At 44.2% G+C, this 27,104-nt stretch overlaps 1 protein-coding gene across 5 annotated transcripts in view; it reads right to left on the bottom strand.

Annotated features, from left to right (window-relative positions):
- robo2 (roundabout, axon guidance receptor, homolog 2 (Drosophila)) overlaps positions 1–27,104 on the bottom strand; it is a 1,389,008-nt gene that overhangs the window by 166,310 nt on the left and 1,195,594 nt on the right. For all 5 annotated transcript variants that reach the window (XM_073044783.1, XM_073044782.1, XM_073044780.1 and 2 more), the window contains 4 exons: positions 26,218–26,342; positions 22,862–23,033; positions 12,519–12,724; positions 1,097–1,178 (listed from right to left, as the gene is read on the bottom strand). In XM_073044783.1, coding sequence (XP_072900884.1) covers positions 1,097–1,178; positions 12,519–12,724; positions 22,862–23,033; positions 26,218–26,342 — 585 coding nt within the window. The remainder of the gene's footprint in view (positions 1–1,096; positions 1,179–12,518; positions 12,725–22,861; positions 23,034–26,217; positions 26,343–27,104) is intronic.

The raw sequence follows: 27,104 nt of genomic DNA, 5'->3' as shown, positions 1-27,104 counted from the left end.
CCCTGATCCACGAAGGAGAACATCAAACATTTATCTGATCAGCAACCACAATCCTTGACCCACCAGTGACCTACGGTTTAACCATGACTTCTCATCATCATATAGTCTACAGAATTTATCTCAGGCTGATTGTCCATCAACCTAGAAGTTAACCTCTCACCCTGACATACCCTTCCCATTATCCTCTGACCTTCACCAACACTTGACCTCCTGATCATCCACTGATATTTAATTGTTTGTTCATGGACGCAGGGTTTATTGGCAGTTCTTATCTGTTCTGAAATGAGCCCTAACCCTAACAGATTTCAATTGTTCTGCCCTTTCTCACTCCGACATGTCTGTCCACGGCCTCTTCTACGGCCACAATGAGCCATACTCAAGATGGAAGAGCAACATTTAATCCATCTGGGTAGTCTTCATCCTGATGGCACGAACATCAATTTCTCTAATTTATGGTAAGCACTTCCCTCTGTTTCCTGTCCCCACTTTTGTTTTCCTCATTATGGTGACACACTCACTCAACCCTTCTCTTTCCTTCCCCTGCCCATCAACTCCGTCTGGCTATCCACCTCCTTCCCTTTCTCCCATGGTTCACTCTCCTCTCCTATCTTATCAGATTCTTTATGTTTCAGCACTTTATCTCTTCCACCCATCACCTCTCAGCTTCTCATATTGTCCCACCCACCTCCTCACTCCATCCCCCAAAATCATCCCTGCAAAGTTACGAAACAACTAAAGAACACCTAGGTCTGAGCTGTTTCTCGATGTGCCACATGGGCTGATCGCAGACATAATGACTGGCTTGGATGAGTTGTATTCTTCTATGATATAATTAGCATGTGAGCTCTAGATAGATGGGCCAATAAAGTGATCACTGTGCTATCATCGTTATAACTTGGCACTCATTGACTCAGCATCTGTCTTTCAAGCTTATCTCATCTGTTGTGATCTTCTCTCCCATCGATGTGTGTTGGGTTGACCAGCTGAGCTTGTGAATGCTTTCTGACCTTCCCTGCAACCCCTGTCCACATCTATTTCTTTCCTTCAGCTTCTCAGTAGTGGGAGCACTGCTAATGAATTAATGTTGAGGAATTACCTCGTACTTCCAAAAACGCACTCCAGGAAGTTTCTCCACTTGAGCTGGTGGCTACACATGTGTAGATTCCAGAATCCATTACCTGGGATATGGACAAGAGAATTAAACATGATCTTGCATTCTTTGCAAAGGCAAATATAAAACATAGAACATCACACCACAGTACAGACCCTTCGACCCACAATGCTGTGCTGACCTTTTAATCTACTTTCAATCTAGCCCTTCCCTCCCACATAGACCTGCATTTTACTATCATCTATGTGCCTATCAAAGAGTTTCATAAATGTCCCTAATGCCTCTACCACTCCCCTTCTCTGTATATAAAACTTACCTGTGACATCCCCCTCCCGCATTAACCCTATATTTTTCCCTCAAGTTTGACTTCCAAAGTGAATTGCTGCCACTTAGTCCCACCCTGCATCCTACTAGTGTCTTGCTGTAACCCTAGACAACTTTCTATACTAGCCACAACTCCACCAACCTTCATGCTCTAGGTGCAGGAGACAGATACAATAAAGGTCATTAATGTGCATGGAGGGTTAGCATCTGAACTGAGTTGCTGGGGAAGGTACAATGTTTAAACACATTTCTAAGATTCAATGTCAATTTATTTTCAACGTATGTATACAGTATACAGCTCTGAGGTTCATTTTCCAAAGGATAGCCACGAAACAAAGAACAACCATGGAAAGGGTTCAAAGAAAATGGTAGTGTATTGGTTAGCACAACGCTTTACAGTACCAGTGACCCGGGTTCATTTCCTGTGTTACATACCCGTGACACGTGACAGTGGTACCCTTGTCACGTGACTGGGGTTGAAGTTATACTGGACTTGAGGTAATGGTCTTGTGATGGTGGAGTGACGTCATTTTCCCGCTAGTAGAGGTCATGTGACAGTTTTTTTTTAACAAGTTATAAAAGGAAGACCCCACCCTGTGGGGAGGGGCAGTTCGTGGCTGGATTTGCCAAGCTGACTTCATGCCACTGCGTGATTTAATGTGATGACGCAGTTTAGTTGAAAAATGAAGTTTTATCTAATGCCTAAAGTTTAAAAGGTCATTGCCAGCAGTTTCTTTACTGTGGAGAGTGAAGATAAAAGTTTGGGAGTTAAAGATTGAGGAGAATCGAATTTCGACAGTGGAATGGGTTCGACCTTGTGTGATCCTCATTCGGAAGGATTTTGTTGACTGTTCTCGTGTTAATCTCTGCGGGATAGCAGGAGATTGAGGACAGTGTGGAAGAAGAGGTCAGTGCCTTTAAACCGTTACGTTTCATAAAATTCTACGTGGGAAGAGTTCGACGCCGGGGATCGAAGGAAAATGACGTGGAAGAGAATTTAAATCGTCTTAAAAAGTCTCTCCTTTTAAATGGACTGAGCATTTTGAACTTTTGGCAATATCGCTTTAAACAACTGTTTTTGCAACATCGCTTTAAGAACTGTTTGAGCTGCATCGCTTTAAGAACTGTTAAGCTGCCGCACAGCAGCTGTTTTCCGGTTACGTTAGTGTTTGTTTACTTTTGGGGGGTTTGTTTTCAGTGTTTAATAAATGTGTTATTTGTTATAAAAACCCTTGCCTAACTCACATATATTTATTGTTGTCTGAATACGTAACACCTGACATTGTCTGTCAGGAGTTTGTACGTTCTCCCCGTGACCGCGTGGGCTTCATCCGGGTGCTCTGGTTTCCACCCACAGTCCAAAGACATACCAGCTGGTCGATTAATTGGTCATTGTACATTGTCTTGTGATTAGGCTTGAATATTAAACATTAAACCACAATGTCATTGACAGAGTCTAGGAATGTTCAGTTCAGGGCTGTCCCAGTCAGAATGGTATAAAATTGCAATGAAGAACGGAGTAACTTGAAACCAGAATTACATCGTGGTACGATCTGCAGAGCTCTCTAAAAATGAGTCCAATGGCTCTGAGCAAATACATGGATAGGAAAAGTTCAGATGGACATGGGCCAGGTTTGGGTAAAGGGATTAGTTTAAAAGTTTTTAGGAGTTTGTATTAAATAGATGTCATTAACTTAATTAGTTCAGCACAATATGGTGGAGTGAAGGGCCTGCTCCCCTGTCTGAGCCACAGTATGTACCTGTAAGAGTTCAGACTAGAAGTCAAGAGCGTAGGTAGAGATCAGCACACTACAGGGCCCTATAATCATTTCTTTTAACTCAGCAAGTTGTTCTGATCAGGGATACACAACAACTTTTGGGCACCACAGTTGTGTAGCGGTCAGCACGACACTGTTATGTCTCCGGATGTCAGAGTTCGTAGTTCAATTCCCCCGCTGTTCTGTAAGCAGCCCCTGTACTTCATCCCTAAGGAATCCATGGTTTTCCCCAGGTTCTCCAGTTTCCTCCCACAGTCCAAAGATGCATCAGTTAGGCTAACTGATCATTGTAAATTGTCCCGTGATTAGGTTAGGGTTAAATCAAGGCTGTCGGGGGATGCCGGGGTGGTGTGGTTTAAAGGGCCAGCAGGGTTTCCTTGGCGCTTTAATGCTTAATTTAAAAAAAACAGAATTGGATAAACTCAAAAGAAGGGCCAAAAGAAATTACCTGCTCCTTGCCCCAGTCCCCACCACCTTATTCTGGCTTCTGCCCCTTCCTTTCTAGTCCTGAGGAAAGGTCTTGGCCCAAAACATGGACTGCTTATTCCCCTCAATAGATCTGCCTGACCTGCTGAGTTCCTCCAGCATTTTGTGTGCGTTGCTCTGGAATTTCCCCGACTGCCAGCATTAATCGGTGTTCTCGGGGGCTGACCTAGGTAGAACTGACTGCTGAGGCAACGAGTTTAATCCCATCCCAACAGCAGAAAGACATTAACCCCGCTGACCCACACATGCTTTGCAACATGACAAGAATGGCTAAATTGTTTACCTACGCAATGCTGACATTAACTTTTCGATAAATTGTATTTTGTCCAAAGGCGATTTAAAATTATTTAGGCTGGTGGATATTCATGGACGCAAAGTAGTCTTATCTTCCTTAATCACTGTCTCTGAGATCTTTGCATTATCTGTTATCACTTGGAGCCTTTCTCTTATTTACCGCACTGTCACGATTCCAGACAGGGACCAGATTCAAGCAGGAAAGATTTGTCTGCCCTGCTCACATACTGAGCAAGTGAACTGACTGGGGGAGTAGGAGGAACGCGATTTAGTCATCGGATATTAATTCTCAAGAAGATCTTGTTGATATATTGACTCTCAGCACTTTTGTATTAATCACTTATCATCATTCACACACCCCCTCCCCATATCCCTCATCCCTCCCCATATCCCTTACCTCCATCTTTTTCTTATATCCACACTCCCTGTAACTCTCAACCCACTGCTTCCCATAATCCCTCTCCACACCTTCTCCCATATCCCTCATCCTCATTTCCCCCATATCCACCAGACTTTCTCCCCAAATTCCTCACTCCTCACATTCCCACTCTCAATTTCTCCCATATCCCTCACCTCCACATTCCCCCCTAACTCTCACCTTCAACTTCTCCCATATACACGAAACAATATCTCCATTTCTACATATCCCTGACCCCAGCTCCACATATCCCTCACACCACATCCCCATCCCTCACCCTCACCTTCTCCCTAAATCTCACACCTCTTCCCCATATTCCTTAGAGAGTTACATACAGCAGGTGCATGGGAGGTCTTGAAGTGCTCAAATGAATAGTATAAAGTTTATTGAATCATTAGAGAAAAGGGTTTAAAATATATCAGGGCGGCATAATAGCATAGTGGTTAGCACGATTTACAGTACAGGTGAGCTGGGTGCAATTCCCGCTGCTGCCCGTAAGGAGTCTGTACATTCTCCCAGTGACTGTGTGGGTTTCCTCCAGGTGCTCTGGTTTCCTCCCACAGTCTGAAGGTGTACCGGTTGCTAAGTTAATTGCTTATTGTAAATTGTCTAGTCATTAGGCTAGGGTTAAACCCAGCGATTGCACCCATATCTGATGCTCTTAGAGCCTAAGAGAGAATGTCTAAGGCGGGTAGGATTTGTTTAAATAAATATACTGAAGTTTTAAACCGAGGGTGTGCATCATATTGAACAGGTTAGCATTTTCTATTTGTTACTTCTTTATTAAATTGTGCAATTCCTGAGAGTTCAGTACTTTCCTTCTTTAACATAAAATAAAAGCAGGATTCTCTTTAGCGGCCTCAATGAACAACAGACTCTGCATCAGGAATGCAGCTTTGGCTGTATGGGAGGCAAATCTCTCAGGGTAGTTCCCAGTGGTAAAGTTCACTTCAACTTTTTTCTTTAAATGTTTATTGATGCCTGCATCAGTCTCTCACCAAAGTGGTTTAACTGTGGAATTTATTGAACAAGAGCTGGCATCTAACCAGGGTTCTGACATCTGCCAGGGAAGGGCTGTATGTTTAAGGAGAAAGTGTGGATCAGGGACGGGGGCAGGGCTGTACATGAAGGAATGCAATGCAAGGCCGGACTTGAATATCATTCAAATTTAAACACCCGTTCAGACGGGCTCATCAAACCTTCTCGATGCTGCACCACATATTTAATTTTTATATATAGTTCTATATTTACTATATTTTACAGTATTTTATGTATTGCACTGTACTGCTGCCACAAAACAACAAACTCCAAGACGTATGTCAGAGATGAACTGGATTTTGATTCTATGGTAATGACCTCGTTAAGTAACAGAATTTACTTGCATTGCAAGCAGCTCAGAGGAAGCTGACAAGAGCAACTGCAGATGCTGGCATCTAGGCTAAACTGCTGCAGGAACTCAGCAAGGCAGGCAGCATCTGTGGGAGTAAATGAATGGTCAACTTTCAAGTGTCATGATAATGAAAGGTTTCCATTCGTAACACAGACAATCCCTCACCCTTCACAGATGATGCTTAACCTACTGAGTTCTTCACGCAATTTTTTATCAGAGAAGATCATAGAACACAGATCACAGCACAGTACAGGCCCTTTGGCCCATGATGTTGTGCTGATCCTTTAACCTGCTCCGAGATCAATCTAACCCTTCCCACCCACATTTTTCAGTCTCCATTTTTTAACATCCTTGTTGCCTATCTGAGAGTCTCTTAAATGTCTCCAATGTATCTGCCTCTACCAATACCCCTGGCAGAGAATTGCACTCTCAATGCAAAAAAAAATTACCTCTGACAACCCTTCTACACTGTTCTTCAATCACCTTAAACTTATGCCCCCTTGTAGTGCAAACATGAGGAAATCTGCAGATGCTGGAAATTCAAACAACACACACAAAATGCTGGTGGAACACAGCAGGCCAGGCAGCACCTACGCTCGGTCTGCCAGAGAAGGCAGGATCTCCCAGTGGCCACACATTTTAATTCCACGTCCCATTCCCATTCTGATATGTCTATCCATGGCCTCCTCTACTGTCAAGATGAATCCAAACTCAGGTTGGATGAACAACACCTTATATACCGGCTGGGTAGCCTCCAACCTGATGGCATGAACATTGACTTCTCTAACTTCCGTTAATGCCCCTCCTCCCCTTCTTACCCCATCCCTGACATATTTAGTTTTTTTTTCTCTCTTTCTCTCTCTGCCCATCACCCTGCCTGTTCTCCATCTCCCTCTGGTGCTCCCCCCCTCCCCCTTTCTTTCTCCCGAGGCCTCCCATCCCATGATCCTTTCCCTTCTCCAGCTCGGTATCACTTTCGCCAATCACCTTTCCAGCTCTTAACTTTATCTCACCCCCTCCAGTCTTCTCCTATCATTTCGCATTTCTCCCTCCCCCCCCGCCCCACTACTTTCCAATCTCTTAGTATCTTTCCTTTCAGTTAGTCCTGACGAAGGGTCCTCGCCCGAAACGTCGACAGTGCTTCTCCTTATAGATGCTGCCTGGCCTGCTGTGTTCCACCAGCGTTTTGTGTGTGTTGCCCCCTTGCAGTAGCCATTTCTGTCCTGAGAAACAACTACCTGAGCAGAGGCAAGCCAGAAGTAGCAAGAAACTTACTCAGCTCCAACACCTTATATTCTCATTTCAACAACCTATTAAAGAAGAGAATTTCTAAATAAGACCATAAGACATAGGAGCAGAATTAGCCATTCAGCCAATTGAGACTGTTCTGCCATTCCACCATGGTTAGCTTATAATCCTTCTCAATCCCATTGTGCTGCCTTCTTCCCATAATATTTAACACCCTCATGAATCAAGCACCCTTCAATCTCTGCTTTCAATATACCCAATGGATTGGTCTCCACAGCTGTCTGTGACAATGAATTCCACAGATTCACTACCCTCTGGCTAAAGAAATTCCTCCGCATCTCTGTTCTAAAGGGACGTATTCTGTTCCAAGTCTGATCCTAGATTCCCCCACTATAGGAAACAACTTCTCCACATCCACTCTATCTAGGCCTTTAAATATTCAATAGGTTTGAATGAGATTTCTGCTCCCTCACCATTCTTCAGCAAGTACTGACCCAGAGCCATCAAACTCTCCTCATACATTGCCCTTTCATTGTCATAAACCTCTTCTGGACCTTCTCCAGTGCCAACAATCCTTTCTTAGATAAGGGGCCCAAAACTACTCACAGTACTCCAATGCCAAAGAGTTACTCCCTGAACACTTTAAGGTTGGAGGAGCAACACCTTATATTCTGTCTGGGTAGCCTCCACCCTGATGGTATGAATATTGATTTCTCTAACTTCCAGTAATTCCTTCCCCCTTTCCCTTGTCTCCTTTCCCAATCCTCATTCTGGCTCCCCTCTTACCCCTTCTTTTCTCCTCACCTGCTCATCACCTCCCTCTGGTGTCCCTCCTCCTTCCCTTTCCCCCATGGTCCACTCTCTTCTCCTATCAGATTCCTTCATCTTCACCTTTTCCACCTATCACCCACTTGGTCTCACCAATCACCTGCCAGCTTGTTCTCCTTCCCCTCTCCCCCCCTACCTTCTTATTCTGGCTTCTGGCCCCTTTTCTTTCTATTCCTGATGAAGGATCTTGGCTTGAAACATCAATTGTTTATTTCCCTCCATAGATACAGCCTGACCTGCTGATTTCTTGCAGTATTATCTGGGTGTTACTCTCATTTTAAGGTTTGGTCCCCTCTTCTTGGCTCCCCCAACTAGAATAAATAATTACTCTTGATCTACCCAATCAAATCCTTTAATCATCTTAAATACTTCAATTAAATAATCCCTTAATCTTCTGTACTCATGGAAAATTCAAGACAATTTAATGTAACCTGAGCTTGTAATTTAACCCTCAAACTCCCAGATGCCAGTTGTGAACCTCTTTCTCAGCGACTACCAAGGCCAGTGCATCATTCTTGAGGTGTGGTGTACTGTATGGTTAGACCTTTAGATGGACATCCCGGTAGAGTTTTCATAGAAACAAGGGGTGGAATGATTGCCTAGACCCTTCACATCTCAGTTATATTTCTCCTCTCTACCTTAAACTTGCACCGTCTAGTTCCAGATTTCTCTGGCTTGGAAAACAAGATTTTAACTTCCTATCCCGTCTCAAGCTTCTCATAATTTTGTAAATCTGTGAGAATAACAGTGGGAATAACACAACCTTGCATCAGGACTGAAAAAGAAGGGGCAGAAGCCCCCTTATTCTGGCTTCTGCCCCCTATCTTTACAGTCCTGATGAAGGGTCTCAGCCTGAAATGTGGACTCTTTGTTCCCCTCCATAGATGTTCCCTGACCTGCTGAGGTCCTCCAGCATTTTGTGTGTGTGTGTGTTGCTCTGGCTTTCCAACATCTGCAGACTTTCTTGTCTTTAGAATAATCTAACCTCAGCAATCATTCCTTATAATTGGAGAACTCCATTCCAGACAACATTGTGGTGGACCTCATCTCCACCCTCCCCAATGCTGCCCCATCCAGACAATATCCTGGAAGACCTCATCTCCACCCTCCCTTATGTTACCTCATCGAGACAACATCCTGGTTGACATCATCTCAACCCTCCCTAATGCTGCCCAATCCAGACAACATCTTGGTGGATCTCATCTCTACCCTCCCTAGAGATTAGTTTTTACAACTGCAAATTAACTTGAGATTATAGCTAATGTTCCATTTGCTCTTTTTCTAATCATTCTTATATTTATTCAGTAGTTTGTGATATTTCTGTAAGTCTGAGCTGGTTACAGCTACTACGTCTTCAGCCCATAATGTTATTGTAACATTTTAGTCTATTCTAAGAACAAACTAATCTTTTCTCTTCTACACAGCCCTCCATTTTCCTTTAATCTGTGTGCCTATCTAAGAGTTTCTTATATTTTCCTAGTGTATCTGCCTCATCCACCACTCCTGGCAACATGGTCTACACATTCTCTACTCTTTATGTAAAAGTCCTACCTCTGACATCCCTTGTATACTTTCCTGCAATTACTTTAAGTGACACCCCCTTATATTAGCAATTTCCACCCTGGGAAAAAGTCTCTGGTTGTACATGATCTATGTTTCTTATCACCTTGTCCACCTTTAGCTAGTCACCTCTCACCCACCTTCGCTCCAGAGAGAAAAGCCTCACCTCACTCAACCTTTCGATCAAACCTGGTATGATTAAACGGCATGAGAATTTACTTTACTTTATTGTCACCAAACAATTGATACTAGAGCGTACAATCATCACAGCGATATTTGATTCTGCGCTTCGTGCTCCCTGAAGTTCAAATCAAAGTAAATATAATAAAAATTTAAATTATAAATCATAATTAGAAAATAGAAAAGGGAAAGTAAGGTAGTGCAAGTCAGGTCCGGATATTTGGAAGGTACGGCCCAGATCCAGATCAGGATCTGTTCAGCAGTCTTATCACAGTTGGAAAGAAGCTGTTCTCAAATCTGGCCGCACGAATCTTCAAGCTCCTGAACCTTCTCCCGGAGGGAAGAGGGACGAAAAGTGTGTTGGCTGGGTGGGTCGTGTCCTGGCAGCACTGCTCCGACAGCGTGTGGTGTAAAGTGAGTCCAAGGATGGAAATTGGTTTTTGTGATGTGCCGGGCTATGTTCACTATCTTCTGCAGCTTCTTCTAGTCTTGGACAGGATAACTTCCATACCACGTTGATGGTATGTGATGCACCCTAGAAGAATGCTTTCTACAGTGCTTCTATAAAAATTAGTGAGGGTTTTAGGGAACAAGCCAAATTTCTTCAGCTAAAGTCAAAAAAATTTCAGGGAAAGTCAAAAAAATCTTGCAAACATTGGGACAGAATAAAGACAGAAAATCCTAGATATACTTAGCAGGTCAGACAGCATCTGTGGGAGGCTAGGCGGAGTCAAAGACTGAACCATCAGAAATGGTGTCTTCAACCCAAAATGTTATCTCTGTTTCCCCTCCCACAGACACGGCATGATAGAGCATTTGCATAATCTTTTGCTCTTAGTTTATTGTTGAGAACTTCAGGGACTATGTCAGCATGCAGAACTCAGGGTAAAAGGAGAGAACCCCACCACCCTCAGAATCAAGGTCCGAGACAAAGCTGCATTCTAGGTCTATGCTTAAGAGTCAGCTTGATGACAGAACCTGTGGTCTCCTGTCCTAACCTACTCCTTATCGGTTTATTATTGTCATGCGTACCGAGATACAGTGAAAAGCTGGTCTTGCAGACTATTCATACAGATCAAATCATTACACAGCGCACTGAGGTAATAGACTCAAGATTTAAGATTGTTTAACATCATTTCCAGTACACAAGTGTAAAGGAAAACAAAATAATTTGTACTTCAGATCTGACACAGCAGAAAAAAAACACAATAAGATAAAGAACACAATAAATATGAATAATTAAGATAGGTTGCATATATAGATTGATTGTATGTCCATAAAGTGACACAAGGCACAGGAGTGTCTGTACATAAGGTGACTGACAGGAAATGATAAGGTAGTGGTGATTGGGTGTGTGGAGGGGTAGATTAGCCTTACCGCTTGGGGACAGTAATTGTTTTTGAGTCTGGTGGTCCTAGCATGGATGACACGTAGCCTCCTCCCTGAAGGGAATGGGATAAACTGTCCATGAGCAGGGTGAGTGGGATCATTCATGTGACAGGAACTTTACCGCACAAGGTAAATTTATATGCAGAATGCAGAATAAAGCATTACAACGACTGAGAAATTGTAGTACAGGTAGAGAATAGGTGCATGGCCACAATGAAGTAGATTGTGAGGTCAAAGGTCCATCTTATCATACTAAGGAACTGTTCAGAATTCTTATAACAAAGAATTCTAACAAACAATAAACTAAGATCCTGGGGTATCTTGACACAGTGGATATGGAAAAGCATTGGTATATTAAATTAAATTGTTAAATTGGTTTATTATTGTCATGTGTACTGAGATACAGTGAGAAACTTGTCTTGCATATAGCTCAGGCAGGTTAGTTCATTACAATAGTGCATGGTGGGGTGGGGCGGGGGGGAGTCGAAGGTAAAATAATAACAATTCAATTTCAGGTTATATCAAGAATTTCAGGTTGAATATTGTATACATTCTCTGATATTAAAAGTAACTATAAAACTATTGATAGAGTGGATGTGGAGGGGATGTTTCATATTGAGTTTAATTGACTATTTCTGACATCCTTCACATACACGAGGAGTAAAAATCTTTACGTTACGTCTCCGTCTAAATGTGCAATGTGCATCATAGTAATTTATAATAAATAGAACAGTCAATGTAATATAGAGTACACTCAAATCAGGAGTTCATCAGTTTTGATGGCCTGGTGGAAGAAGCTGTCCCGGAGCCTACTGGCCTTGGCTTTTATGCTGTAATACTGCTTCCAGGATGGCATCAGCTGGAATAGATTGTTTCTGGGATGGCTTGGGTCCCCACAGATCCTACAGGACCCGAGGGCACAGCCTCAGAATAGAGGCCCAATCAAAAACAGGAGAAAATCTGCAGATGCTGGAAATCCAAGCAACACACACAAAATGCTGGAGGAACTCAGCAGGCCAGGCAGCACCTATGGAAAAGAGAAGACTGTCGACGTTTCGGGCTGAGATCCTGAGTCCTGTACTCTTTTCCATAGATGCTGCCTGGCCTGCTGAGTTCTGCCAGCATTTAGTGTGTGTTGTTCAGAATAGAGGGATGTCCATTTGGAACAGGGATGAGGAGGAATTTCTTTAGCCCAAGGGTGGTGAATCTGTTGAATTCTTTGCCACAGACGGGTGTGGAGGCCAAGATATGGGTATATTTAAAGCAGAGATTGATAGGTTCTTGATTAGTCCGGGCATCAAAGGTTACAGGCCTAATTCTGCTTCTATGTCTTATGGTCTAATAGAGTGCAAGTTTGTAATGAGGTAGACTACCTGGCTTAACACCAAGTTCCTATTAGATGGCATTCCTGTGACGAGCCTCAAAATGGTTTCAGTTACGTTAGAGATGCTACATAAATGAAAGTTGTCCCTGTTGTTCGGCAAACAGTGATGGACAGTGTGGAAAACCTACCCTTAAGTTCTTTATCTGCAGACTTCCGAGCTCCTGCAGTGACATCCGAGGGTCCTTCCCGAGGAGGCTGACACCATCCTTCAGCCAGCTGACCGTAGGGATGGGCTCTCCGGTGGCTTGACACTTCAGCAAGGCAGTTCCGTCCACACCCAGCGTCTGATTGGCCGGACCCTGCCGGATGATTGGAGGTGGTCTGTCTGTCAGAGCTGTTCAGAGGCAAAGAGAGAAGGGGAGAAAAGATTAAGAGGTTTCGTCCATCATCTTCACTCACTGGAAAATTCTTCTGAAATTCCAGCACCAATAGAGTCAAAGGGTCATAGTCATACAACACAGAAACAAGCCCTTCAGCTCTACTCATACATACCATAACACTATAAGACATACAGTACTGTAGAAATTTTATGCATTGTTGAAAATCGTTAAAATTAGAATATTGAACTATAAAAAGGCATTACAGTAGCATCGTGATTAGCGCAGTGCTTTACAGTACAGGCAACCTGGGTTCAATTCCCATCGCTGACTGTAAGGGGTTTGTTCTTTCTCCCCGTGACCGCATGGGTTTCCTCTGGGTGCATCGATTTCCTCCCACATCCCAAAGATGTACCGGTTGGTAGGCTTATTGGTCATTGTGAATTGTTTAGTAATGAATCAAGGGTTTGCTGATACTGCGTCTTAAAGGGCAGGAGTCACTGTTCCGCACTGTATCTCAATAAATAAATGAAAATAAAATTGTCAACTACAGCAACAGAAACATTACATATTGTTTTAGGAAGTCAGAGGTATTCCAGATGTTATTATAAATTATTAGGGGTTCCAGCAACATGACAATAGCCACAGGCCCAAGCTTGATGGCCTAGTCCTTTCAAGTTGCCATGACAACAAGAGTGTTTTGATTGACAAGGGGTTTGAGGAGTCGGGTAGAAGGGGCCGATAAATCAGCCAGGATCCCTCACTGCAGTTGCAAGGACACTATCCTGCAAACCGTCTGGGACTGCCTAGGAGTATCTGTGCAAAGAAAATTTATCTCATGTACACAGCCTGGAGATGAATAACTGTCAGAACATTCAAAGATATGATGCTTTTCTTTCAAAGGAAAAAAAAATGATTCTTCAAGTGCCTTTGTTTACTAATTATGAAATATTGGAGACGAGATTAGAAAATGCTGGCTTCATGCTCAGCCAAGAAATCACCCAATCAGCTGAGGAAGTACTCACTCTCCAGCTAACTGTTGGAAGGAAGACACAGAACGAGCAGATTACAAAGCACAGAAGGAAGCCACTTGGCCCTTCGTGTGCATGCTGGCACTTTGATGGTGCTAGCTCATTAGCTTCATCGTAATCCCCTTAACCCCTTTGAAGTGAATGCTGCTCATATGATGCTACATGCCTGTGATGCTGCTGCAGAGAAGGTTTTCATCACACCTATGCGCACATGGACTTGTGCAGGTGACAATAAACTTGACTTTGACTCTGACTGCAGGGAATAATTTTCCAGTTAATCCTTCGCTTTCTTTGTCTGAGACTATTAGATGGAAGCGTTCCAAGAAATCATCACAAAAGAAATGCGGGAAGTTAGCAGCTACAGCTATAGCAAGTTATTTTTTGATAATTATTAATGCACTGGTCATGAGTTTCAGTGGAGGAGCCTGAAGACACGGACTCAATGTTTCAGGCAACTCACACAAAGTGCTGGAGGAGCCCAGCAAGCCAGGTTTTAATGCTTTAGGAACAGCTTCTTCCTCTCCACCATCAGATTCCTGAACAGACAATGAACCAGCTTCTGAATGCTACCTCACTTTTTTTCTTGTGTACTGCAATGTGGTGCTGCCACAAAGCAACAAATGTCACGGCATATACCGGTGAAATAAAACCCCTTTCTGATTCTGACGTTTCTTGGTCTGTCCTCAGTCTCCAATGGCCCAAAGAGAAAAGAAACTGAAAACCTCTCCTTATCACTAATATTCCTTCTCATCAATCTTTTCCTTGCAGTAATGTAGTGGTTGGTGTAATGCTATTACAGTGCCAGTGATCCAGGCTGTTGTCTGCAAGGAGTTTGAACGTTCTCCCTGTGACTGTGTGGGGTTCCACTGGTCTCTCTGGTTTCTGCCCACATTCCAAAGCCGTGCACATTAGCTGGCCACATGGGTGTAATTGGGCTCACTGTACCAGGAGGGCCTGGTACCACACTGTATCTCTAAGTAAAACTCCTCTTAACTTTGTCCACATCGGGCAGGACAATCCCTCATCTCTTCAGCACCCTGGCCCAGAGAATGAAGGTGTGGGGCGCAGAATTGGACATGAGGCAACTGCCAAGATTTATGTTCCCAGCACGGAATCAGAATCAGGTTTAGCATCACTGACGTATATCATAAAGATTTGTGGCTTTGCAGCAGCAGGACATTACAATACATAAAAGAGTCACTATAAGTTACAAAAGAAAAAGAAATATGTAGTGTAAACAGGGAAGAAAATAGTGAGGTTGTGTTCATGGACCTTTTAGAAATTTGATGGTGGAGGGGAAGAAGCTGTTCGAGAACATTTGGTGTGTATCTTTAGGCTCCTGTACCTCCCCTCTGATGGTAGCAATGAGAACAGGGCATGTCCTCAATGATGAGGTGTCCTTAATGATGGGTTCCATCTTCTTGAGGCATCAGAAGATGTCCTCGAAGGTGGGGAGGCCCCTCGAAAACTGGGCCATCTGAAAACTGCAAAATAGTGTAATTTCAAAATTCTACACAGGCACACACATAGAGGAAGAACATTGCGATAGTACTTGTCTAGAATTTGAGGTGAAGGGCCAGGGTTTTATAGTGCTGGATATTACCACAGCTGACAGCAGAAAACGAGGTAAATATGATCTCTCATTGCCTGTTTGAAGGCCATTATCAATGGAGACAGGAACATAAATGGGATAATTGAAGGGAGTCTCGTCACAATGGAATAGACAGAAGCCATGAATGAGTCCTTGAACATTAAAGGCAAGAATTTTCTCATTACCAGCCTGCTTTGAACGCAGAGACTTTGCTAGTTCTCTCAGTTCATCACTGAACTGTCACCGGACGCAGCCATTAAGAACACCCTGAACTCCCAAACCACTATTTCTCTCTCTCTTTCCCTTTCTCCTTCTCTCCGTTCCTCATTCTGTTTCATTCTCTTTCTCTCTCTCTCTCTTATTCTCTCCCTTCCTCATTCTGTGTTTCACTCCTTCTCTCTCTTCCTCATTTCCTCATGTTCATTCCTTCTCCCTTTCCCTCTCTCATTCTCTCCCTTCCTCATTGTCTCATTCTTCTCTCTCCCTCTCTCCTCTCCCTTCTGTTTCATTCTCTCTCTCCCTTTTTCTTTCTTTCACTCTTTCCTTCTCTCTTTTCCTCATTCTCTGATTTTTGCTGTCTCTCCTCTCTCTTCCTCACTCTGTCTAACTTATTCTTTCTCTCTTCCTTTCCCTCTCTCCTTCTCTTCCTTCCTCATTCTGTGTCTCATTCTCTCTCTCTCCCTCTCTCTCTCTGTTTTTCTCCCTTTGTCTCAATCTCTTTCCCACTCTCTCTTATGGTTTCTTTGCCTCTCTGTCTTTCATTTTTTCTTTCCTTTTCTCTCTCCCTCTCTCTCACTATTTTTCCCCTTCTTTGTTTCCAGTTCCTTCACTTTCTCCCTCTCCCTCACTGTTTCTGCTGCTCAGTGTCTCTCATTTTCTCTCTCCTCTCCCCGTTTCTTTCTCTCTACCCTGTCTCTTTCTCGTTCTCCTTCCTGCCCTCTCCCTCACTGTTTTTCTCTCTACCTCTCTCTCTTTCTCTCTCCCTCCCCCAACCCCACCCCCCCCCCAACACACACTGCCGTTTATTCCATCAGTCGCTGTCACAGTGAGTCACACAGCCTTGTGGACAGATATTAAAAAATACTGCCTCACCGTTCATTTTAAATGACCTTTTAATCTACATGTAAATTCGAATCCGATGAAAATGCATCACTTTGTCAACTTGCAGAGGTCATAGCCTGGAGGTTAGACTACAAATCCTTCTCAGGAAGCTGTTTGCATTCTCCTTCAGGAATAAAACAATTGGAGGGAGAGGAAACCAATCTTATACCTGTCCACGAAGACCTTTCCGATTTTGCAGCAGAGAGACTATCACAATCACAGATGTGAGGGAAGTGGGGGGCAAGGGTTGTGGGGATCTCAGCGAGTTCACTTCAGCTACAGAAAAGAAATGGTCTGTGTTTGGGAGCAATTTTCATCTGACACTTTGTGACAGATTTCTTTCTCGTAAAGCCTGATTGCTTATCATCTGACACATTGTGTAAACTCTATGTTGTCAAGTGAAGGAGTCCTCTGAGGACGATGGAGTTGGTTTTCAGAGCTGACCCTCCCCCTCTCCCCACGAGCGCCGGGAGAGGAATGGTGTTGACCTATTTGTGATCGCAGTGGCAAGGAGACAGGAGTTAGGGCTCCCACTTCGCCAGATTCAATAGCGAGCAGGGATGGTCAGAGGGGGGTTACAACTGTGTATAACATGGGCAGAAGAGATTCACATCTATGATCTCACACACACACACACACACACACACACACACACACACACACACACACACACACACACACACACACACACACACACACACACACACACACACACACACACACACACACACACACACACACACACACACACACCGCCCTCAAGCAAGAACATTTCAACACACTCAAGCCCATGTTTGTGATGCCTGGAATCCTTTCTTCTGATCATCATCTGTCTGTTGAAGGATGGAACAAAGCTAGGTAGAGGTGTGTGGATGGTAACCTCACCATCAATCCCCTCCACCACTATCTCCATGATCTGCAGTAACCCACAGCCACCATTTCCCCAGCCCAGGCTCACTGAACTGGAATCTGATCAGGACAACTCATTCCTTTATTTATTTAGAGATACAGCATGGTTACAGACCCTTTGGCTCAAAAAGCCCATGCCACCCATTTACACCTATGTGACCAATTCATCTATGAACCCATACGTCTTTGGAATGTGGGTGGAAACTGGAGCACCTAGAGCAGGGGTTCCCAACCTGGGGTCCACAGACACCTCGGTTAATGGTAGGGGTACATGGCATAAAAAAGGCTGGGAACCCATGGGAACATGCAAACATTTTACAGACTGTGGTGGGATTTGAACCCTCATTACGCTAACTCCTATGCTACTAGGTTGCCCAAAGTACATTTCCTTTGTGATAGCTTGTGATCTGCTTTTGGGCACTTGATACAAGATAATTTGAAGTTTACGTTTGTGCTACCTTTTTTTAACCCAAGCCTCTGTGTCTTCGAATGAGAAAGGTGAGGGGAGAGAGCAGGGATATATAAAAACCCAGCGTGCCATCCAGGACATGCCCTCTTCACATTACCACCCCCAGCGAGGAGGTGCAGGAATCTGAAGACACACACTCAACATTTCAGTAACAGCTTCTTCCTCTCCACCATTAGATTTCTGAATGGACAATGAACCCATGAATGAACACTACCTCACTACTTTTTTCTCTTTTTCCACTACTTTTTAAATTTTATTTATATATGTATGTATGTTATAGAGACAGTATATATATATATAATTTATGGTAATTTTTATCTATTGCACTATACTGCTGCCACAAAACAACAAATTTAATGACATACAGTACAGTGCAAAAGTCTTTTATATATATACATAGGTGCCCAAGACTTTTGCACTGTACTTTATTGTCAATGTGGAATGGAGAGTAAGTTTATAAATTTAGTGGGAGCAAACGATATTGGGAATGGTGAGGGTGGTGCACCACAACATGAGTGTGGGACAGTTGCCAGAGAAGGAGTGCAGACACACCCGGCCCTGAGACTCCAGGCAAGAACATTTGATTCCAATCAATTGGTTTATTGATCATTAAGGAATGTCTCTCTGGTGCTTCCCACTCCCTCCCCCTTTTCCCAAGCATGTTTCGCCTCGCCTTCCCCCTTCCCACTCTCAGTCCACAATAGAGATCCATATCAGAATCAGGTTTATCATCTTTAACATATGTCATGAAACTTGTTTTTTTTGTGTGTGTGGCAGTATTACAGTGCAATACATAAAATTACTAAGTATTGTGCAAAAGTATTAGGCACCCTATCTATATATATACCTGATGCTGATTCATTATCACCTCCCACCAAACAATCCAGAAAGAATCTGAATTGAAAATGCCTTTGTGTATGTTTGAGACAGTGTTATGTGTAAAAGGCTTGTGCAGAGGCAGAAGCCAGCTTGATCAAGAGGTAATCCCAGTATGTGATTCCAAAGTGCTGGAATCTCTTCTCATGAGCACCACTTGTAAGGGCTTAGACTGAAAGGCAAGGAGGCATCACTTCAAACAAATCCCTGGCTAAGAACGCCTTAATGACTAGGTTTACACTGTGCTTACTTCCTCCTCTGCTGCAAGCCATTAGCCGCAGCTAATAAGATAAGAAGGGGCATTGAGAACCAAAATGGTAAACCAAGCGAGGGGAGATTAGTTTACGTCAGAGTCCACTGACTTCTCCCGCAGGCTTTCCTAAGATAAAATGCAGACTGGGATTTCCTCTATATTTCTGGTCACTGTTCCATTGCTTGAGGCATTCTGTGAATGGCAATTTCCCTTCAATCAGTTAGCTATTGAACCAAGTTGTTGGGCATACTTGAGGAGGAGGTTAATAAGTTCTTGAGTAATCACGGCGTCAAAGGTTACGAGGGAAAGGCAGGCGAATGGGGTTGAGAGGGGTAATGAATCAGCCATGGTGGAATGGCGGAGCAGACTCGATGGGCCAAATGGCCTAGTTCTGCTCCTGAAGAAGGGTCTCGGCCCGAAACGTCGACTTCCATAGTGTTCCTCCAGCATTTTGTGAGTGTTGCTTTGAATGTCAAGCCTCTGCAGATTTTCTTATGTTTATAGTCCTGTTCCTATGTTTTATGGTCTAATTGACACAACCACGATCACTGTCCAATATAGTGACCCTTCGATCTGTCTGCACCATAATGGACATTTCTTTTTGCTTTGATTATGTATGTGTAAAAATTGTGTTTAGTCAATGCTTAACTTGGGATTCTACATGTGTATCTGGTACTCTGTGCCTGTGATGCTGCTGTAAGTTTTTCACTGTACCTGTGCACCCGTGGACTTGGCAATGCACTTGACCTTGACTGGTAGGTTACATCTCTGAATCCTAATGCAGCTCGGCACAGCAGCATAGCGGCTATCATAACACTCACCAGCGCCAGCAACAGGGCCATTGTCTGTAAGGAGTTTGTGCATATTCCTCGTGACTGCGCGGATTACCTCTGGGAGCATGCTCCAATGGCAGCAGAGTCACTTGCAGGCGGCCCTCAGCGCATCCTTGGAATGTGTTGGTTGTTGATGCAAACCACACATTTCACTACTTGTTTGTTATGCGTCGTGTCATACAACGTGGGCAATCATGGTCTTTCCATGACCATGACTGGTCTTGGCAGGTGTTTCTACAGAAGCGGTTTGCTATTGCCTTCTTCTGGGCAGTGTCTTTACAAGATGGTTGACCCCAGCTATTACCAATACTCTTTAGAGATTGTCTGCCTGACATCAGTGATCACATAACCAGGACTTGTGATCTGCACCGGCTGCTCATACAACCATCAACCACCTGCTCTCATGGCTTCATGTGACCCTGATCGGTGGCGGGGTTTGTGGCTAAGCAGGTGCTACACCTTGCCCAAGGGTGACCTGCAGGCTAGCAGAGGGAAGGAGCGCCCTACACTTCCTTTGGTAGAGATGTATCACTGATATTTCACGATGGGTTTTAATGCTTCACTGTGCATGTGACAAGTAAAGCTAATCTGATCTAAATCCGCCTCCTACACGGAACAGGAAACCTACAAGTTCTGTGGCTTTTTTCAACTGAATCCTACTATCACTTCTTTTGGGATGGAAGAGGAAATTCCTGATTACTTCAAGCCATAGTGTGAAGAAAGACTTCCTGACATCTCCCCAGCTTTTATGCTAACATATATACAGAGGAGACATTGTCCGGTCACCGTGAATCATTTAGAATCTACCTACCCTGACGATGTGAATGGCTGCATTAAGATGTGCAGTTACAAGTCCTTTTGTGCCTTGCACTTTTTGACATGCTTCCTGGTTTGTTTATCTGGACTGCACCCTTGTCCTTTCCATCTATTCTTTCGAACACTTCCTTTGAGCTTTTCAATCTTGTTATAGTTGCCTCATTTCACAAAGTTTGATAAATTTTGAGTTGCGTTAGGTTTGCCGTTGCGTTAGGATGGACCTGGCATTTCCGAGAATGGTGGGCTGGGCCAGACGTGAATTTTTATTTGGAGATACAGTGTGGACAGGCCAGTGACAGGCCACCAATTTAACCCCAATCTAATCACAGGACAATTTACAATGACCAATCAACTTACTAACTGGTATATCTTCAGAATGTGGGAAGAAACTGGCACATCTGCAGGAAACTCACACAGTCATGGGGAGAACATACAAACCCTTTACAGACGGCGTCAGAATTGAGCACGGAACACAGAATAGCATAACATCACACTAGCTGCAATAGCATCACACTAACCGCTACGTAACACGGTGCCTGATTGGAAGGGACAAAACTCCCTCCGGAGTGTCACTGATACTACACTCTGTGGGCATTTTATACACCTGCTCGTTAATGCAGATATCTAATCAGCCAATCATGTGGCAGCAACCCAGTGCATAAAAAAACACGCAGGCGTGGTCAAGAGGTTCAGTTGTTGTTCAGACCAAACATCAGAATGGGGAAGAAATGTGACCTAAGTGACTTTGACCGTGGAATGATTGCTGGTGCTGACGGGGTGGTTTGTGTATCTCAGAAACCGCTGATCTCCTGGGATTTTCATGCACATCAGCCTCTAGAGTTTACAGCAAATGGGTGTGAAAAACAAAACCCATCCAGTAAGCAGCAATTCTGTGGATGCAACAGGAAGATGCCCGTAACTCAAATATCCATTCATTACAACAATGGTGTACAGAAGAGCATCTCTGACTTACAGTAGGGCACAGAGGAGTGCAGTACAACAAAGGGTCTATAATTGATTGAGGGGGGATCTTATTGAAATGTATAAAATTCTAAAGGGATTGGACAGGCTAGATGCAGGAAGATTGTTTCCGATGTTGGGGAAGTCCAGAACGAGGGGTCACAGTTTAAGGATAAAGGGGAAGCCTTTTAGGACCGAGATGAGGAAAACTTCTTCACACAGAGAGTGGTGAATCTGTGGAATTCTCTGCCACAGGAAACAGTTGAGGCCGGTTCATTGGCTATATTTAAGAGGAAGTTAGATATGGCCCTTGTGGCTAAAGGGATCAGGGGGTATGGAGAGAAAGCAGGTACAGGGTTCTGAGTTGGATGATCAGCCATGATCATACTGAATGGCGGTGCAGGTTCGAAGGGCCAAATGGCCTACTCCTGCACCTATTTTCTATGTTTCTATTCCTTGAAAGTGGCATCACAGGCAGATAGGGTCAAAAAGAAAGTTTTTGGCACATTGGCCTTCATAAATCAGAGTATTAAACATAGGAAATGGAAGATTATGTTGAAGTTGAAAACGACATACATGAGGCCAAATTTAGAGTATTATATGCAGTTCTGGTCACCTACCTACAGAAAAGATATCAATACAATTGAAAGAGTATAGAGAAAATTTACAAGGATGTTGCCAGGACTTGAGAATCTCAGTTATAGGGAAAGGTTGAATAGGTTAGAATCTTTTTCCCCAGGAGCATAGCAGAATGAGAGATTTCACAGAGGTATGCAAAATTATGGTAAAGGCAAGCAGATTTTTTCCTCCAGTTAATTGTGAAAGGTGCAGTATTAAATGGGAACCAGAGGGGCAACTTCTCCAATCAGAGAGTGGTGAGAGCATGGAATAAGCTGGTGGTTTGATGTAAGAGAATTTTGGGTAGGAACGTGGATGAGAGGGATATGGAAGGTTGTGGTCCAGGCGTGGGTCAATGGGACTAGGGAGAATAATGGTTCAGTATGGGCTGGATGGCTGAAGAACCTGTTTCAATTCTGATCATCTACCTACAGGAAAAGTATCAATAAGATTGAGAGCAAGAGTACAGAGAAAATGTACAAGGATGCTGCTGGGATTTGAGGACCTGAGTTATAGGGAAAGGTTAATAACCTTTTATGACTCAAAGTGCTGGTTATTGGGATTAGACTAGATACTTGATGGCTCATACAGACACATTGGTCCAAAGAATCTACCTCTGTGTACAACTATGATCCACCAGTAGCACGTTGCTTGACATCTGCCATTGAGACAGGGTTTCCAGTGTTGTACACCTTACCATCGGTAACCTCCAGCTGAGCCTTGGCAAGGATGCTTCCTGCCACCGTAAGGGCCTGGCAGATGTAGTAACCAGCGTCCGACCTCTGGATGTTGGTGATGGTGAGGTCCCCATCAGCAGAGACGGCAAAGCGACTAGATGGCTGTGGCGGTTGGTTGGGAAACAGCAGGTTCTGGAAGAGAGAAATAACATTGACCTCAGTGTTACCATGGCCAACTGTACAACAATAATGATGTACTGGAATGGAATTCACACATAAGCGTCTAGAAATTAGAAAGCATCAGAAAAGCAGGTGCTTGCAAATATAAATGAAGAGTATATGCATTAAGAAGTCACGTTGCAACTGGATTAAACTCTGGTCAGGTCACACTTGGAATATTGTGTGCAATTCTTGTCGTCCCATTACAGGGAGGATGTGGAAGATCTTGAAAGAGGTTCAAATTTATTTATAACATGTACATCAAAAAATGCTGTGAAATGCGTCATTTGTGTCACAACCAACACACCCAAGGGTCCCCGCAAGTGTCACCATGTTTCCAGCATCAACATAGCATGCCCACAGTGTCCAGCAAAACAACACGAGCTGGATAGCTCAGACAAAATACTGCAGGAACTCAGCAGGTCAGGCAGCATCTATGGGAATGAACAAACAGTTAGTTTCAGGTCGAGACCCATCTTCAGGACTGGAAAGGAAAGGGGAAGATGCCAGAATAAAAAGGTAGAGGGAGGGAAAGAAGGCTGTATAGAAAGTGATAGGTGAAGTCAGGTGGGTAGAAAGGTAAAGGGCTAGAGAGGAAGGAATCTGATAGGAGAGGAGCAGCTTGAATCACCGATATAAACCCTCCCAGGGTTTGAGAAATCGATGTTTATACCATCAAGTTGGAGGGTACCCAACAGAATATAAGGTGTTGTTCCTCCCTACTGCAGGTAAATTGGCTGTATTAAATTGACACTTGTTTGTAGGTGGGTGACAGGTTCATTAAAATTGCCATAGCTGGGAGGATGTGGCATTGGTCTGGATAAGCTCCCATTACCTATTGATTCTGTTACGTTTCTTGGACTTACTGAGTATGCCCATAAGAAAACAAAGCTCAGAGTTGTGTGCGGACGCATAAGTGTACTTTGATAAATTTACCTTGAACTTAAATGCTCGCCATGGTGTGCACCACAAATAACCTCTGATAACCAAGTCCAACTCCTGGCCTTCACATGTGGCTTAGCTACTAAACCCAGAGAAGCAATTTCTCTTGACAGGAGAAGGATCAAAGGTGGGTTACTGGCTCCTTAAAGACAGCTAGATTGCAACATCCATGGTCAACCTTGACCAATGAAGGGCCTCCTCTCATGATCATGCAGGAAGGGAAAGGGTGTGACCTGAAAACCAGCATGGACTCGATGGACTGAATGGCCTAATTCTGCCCCTATGGATCTGAAAGTCCACATGGACTCGATGGGCCAAATAGATCTTTCTACACTGCATGAGAAATATGAGAAGGAGCTGTTCATAGAGTCATACAGCACAGAAACAGGCCATTCAGCCCAATGACTCGTGCTGACCATCAATCAAGACAGAGAGGGTTGAAGCTGGGGTTGAAGGAGGGTAGAAAAGAGGAGGATGGTGATGAAGGGTCTTGGCCTGAAACTTTGATTGAGCATTTGTCTGCATAGATGCTGCCTGACCTGCAGAGTATGTATGATCACCCGAGCCGATCAAAGTACCGGTAACTATCGCCAGTTAGCATAACACTTTACAGCACCAGTGATCCGGGCTCATTTCTCTCTGCTGTCTTTAAGGAATTCATACATTCTCTCCATGATCGCACTTGTTTCCTTCAGGTTATCCGATTCCCTCCCACATTCCAAAGACGGATCAGGCTAGTGAGTTGTGGGCATGCTATGTAAGTGCCGGAAGCAGGCCCCCAGCACATCCTCGGACTGGGTTGGTCGTTGATGCAAATAATGCATTTTACCATGTATTTCAATGTTCATGTGCCAAATAAAGCTAATCTTTATCTTTATCTAATCTTTTGTGTGTGTGGGGCCTGTGTCCGTGCTCTTTTTCTCTGCGACTCAATGGCCTGGGGATCTCCCCCGCCCCTTCTGGAGCCCGAGACTTTCACAGGAGGGGCACAATGGCAAATTAACGCTTTTCAATTAGAGTGTCTGCAAATTCTTCACTCTCTTAAATTATGTCACCGTTTAATTAAGAGGTGAATACTTTTATTAGTCAGTGATGGATGGTCCACTCTGACAGATTCAAGGATGATGCCATTATCCCTCATTCCAGCGAACAAATCGTTTCTTATGGCTTTGCAAATTATGTCTAACCTTGCACTACTTGCCGGGACAGTTCACAGCTCACTCTCCACTAGCCGAGCACAGCCCTGCTGTAACAACGCAGAGTGCACATCCATTGAAGGTGATTACATCCTCATAGTTAAAGCTGCTCAGGTCAATAAATAGCCCCTGATGCTTTTAATGTGGTGGGATTTGTGGTGGGCTGGGGAAAACTAGTGAAGGTCATTTGCATTTCCTACCTCTTTGATGAAGTAATTTGATCTAATTGTCTCTGTTGTTCCCACAACACCAAATGTTGTGTTGCCAGAGGTCCTGTGTAAAGAACCACAACATTTACTCTGTCAAAGACACGTCAGTAGGTGCAGTTCTGCTCATCCCACTGTCGTGAAGATGTGGAGGCTTTGGAGATTATGCAGAAAAGGTTCCCTAGGATGCTAGCTGGATTAGAGTGTGTGAGCTATATGGAGACAATAAAACTATAGGACATAGGAGCAGAATTCAAGTTTTAAGATTAAAGTTTTGACCAAAGTCCCAGAGGTCCAGAGGTCAGAGGGGCAATATCTGCGAGTCCAGGCCAGGAGGGTAGAGGCCTGATGTCCGTGAGTCAGCGAGCTTGGGGCCAAGGACTGAGTCCTGGAGGTGGCTTGACGTGGGGTTGGAGGCCTGTCTGTGTGTGTGAATGTGTGGGGCTAGGTGAGCCGGTGGGAAAAGGATTTGTTTTGCTGTTGTTGTTTTGTTTTGTTATTGTTGTTGCTTGTGTTGCTCTGTCGAGCATCATGGACGTGCAATGTTGGTGCCAGAATGAGCGGTGACACTTGCGGGCTGCCCCCAGCACACCCTTGGATGTGTCGGCTGTTAACGCAATCAGTGCATTTCACTTGCTCTTTCGAAGTACCTGTGATCAATAAATGTGTTTCTGTACAGATTTCCACAGAGACTCTGTTCCTGTGGCTCACTCTTAACCCTAATGGTGCTGTGATGTGCTGTCTCTCTCCCTGTCTTTCCCTCTTGCCTTAGCACCGCGCATGGAAGCCGGTTGGGGATCAGAGGTCACCTACCTGGCTTCCTTCCTTTTGCCAGAAGATAGCTGGCTGCGGGTTTCCCTTCGTTTCACAGGGAAAGATGGCCGTCCGACCCTGGGGCACAATCTGATCCCTCGGCCTCACAACGAACTGTGGAGCAGCTGAGATGTCCGGCCAGGCAACATTGGAGAGAGCAGAAAAGAGAAGAGTGCGATGGATGAAGGCTTCCTTGTAACACGCTTATACGAGGCATTACCCTGTAACCCACAGAGCCTCACCACCCAGGGGCAGTCAATCAAGCAAGTGATTTGGAGTGGTATGGTAATGTAGTGTTTCATATAACACTATTACAGCAGCAGCAGTCCCCGGTTGCTGTTTGTAAGGAGCTTGAACATTTTCCCCATGATCACACGGGTTTCCTCCGGGTGCTCTGGTTTCCTCCCACTTTCCAAATACGTACAGGTAGAAGGTTAATTAGGTGGCCCAGGCTTCTTGAGCCTGTTATTCTCATTCATTCTCTCTCTCTCTCTCTCTCTCTCTCTCTCTCTCCCCCCCTTCCCCTCCCTCTCACCCTCTCGCTGTCTCTCTCCCTTTCCCTCTTTTTTCTCTCTCTCCCTCTCTTTCTCTCGATCTCTCTCTCCCTCTCTGTCTCTATGCCTCTCAGTGACTCTTCCTCTGTCTCTTTGTCTCCCTCTCTTCCCTCCTCCTTTCCCTCTCTCGCTCTTTCTTTCTTTCCCTCCCCCTGTCAATCTCTTTCGCTCTCCCTCTCTCCTGCTAAACCAGCAATCACCAGACAGGAATCAGAACTGGGAACAGGAGTCCTGAGTAATTACCTTGTCTCTGCCTGTCTCTAATCACAGGATACCACACACTGATCTAGAGCAGGAACCCTGAATGATTTCCCCTCGTGTCTAATCCCTGCC

Source organism: Hemitrygon akajei, chromosome 5 (genome assembly GCF_048418815.1).
Source record: "Hemitrygon akajei chromosome 5, sHemAka1.3, whole genome shotgun sequence".
Taxonomy (NCBI): Eukaryota; Metazoa; Chordata; class Chondrichthyes; order Myliobatiformes; family Dasyatidae; genus Hemitrygon; species Hemitrygon akajei.
This window is presented reverse-complemented; position numbering and strand designations above follow the sequence as displayed.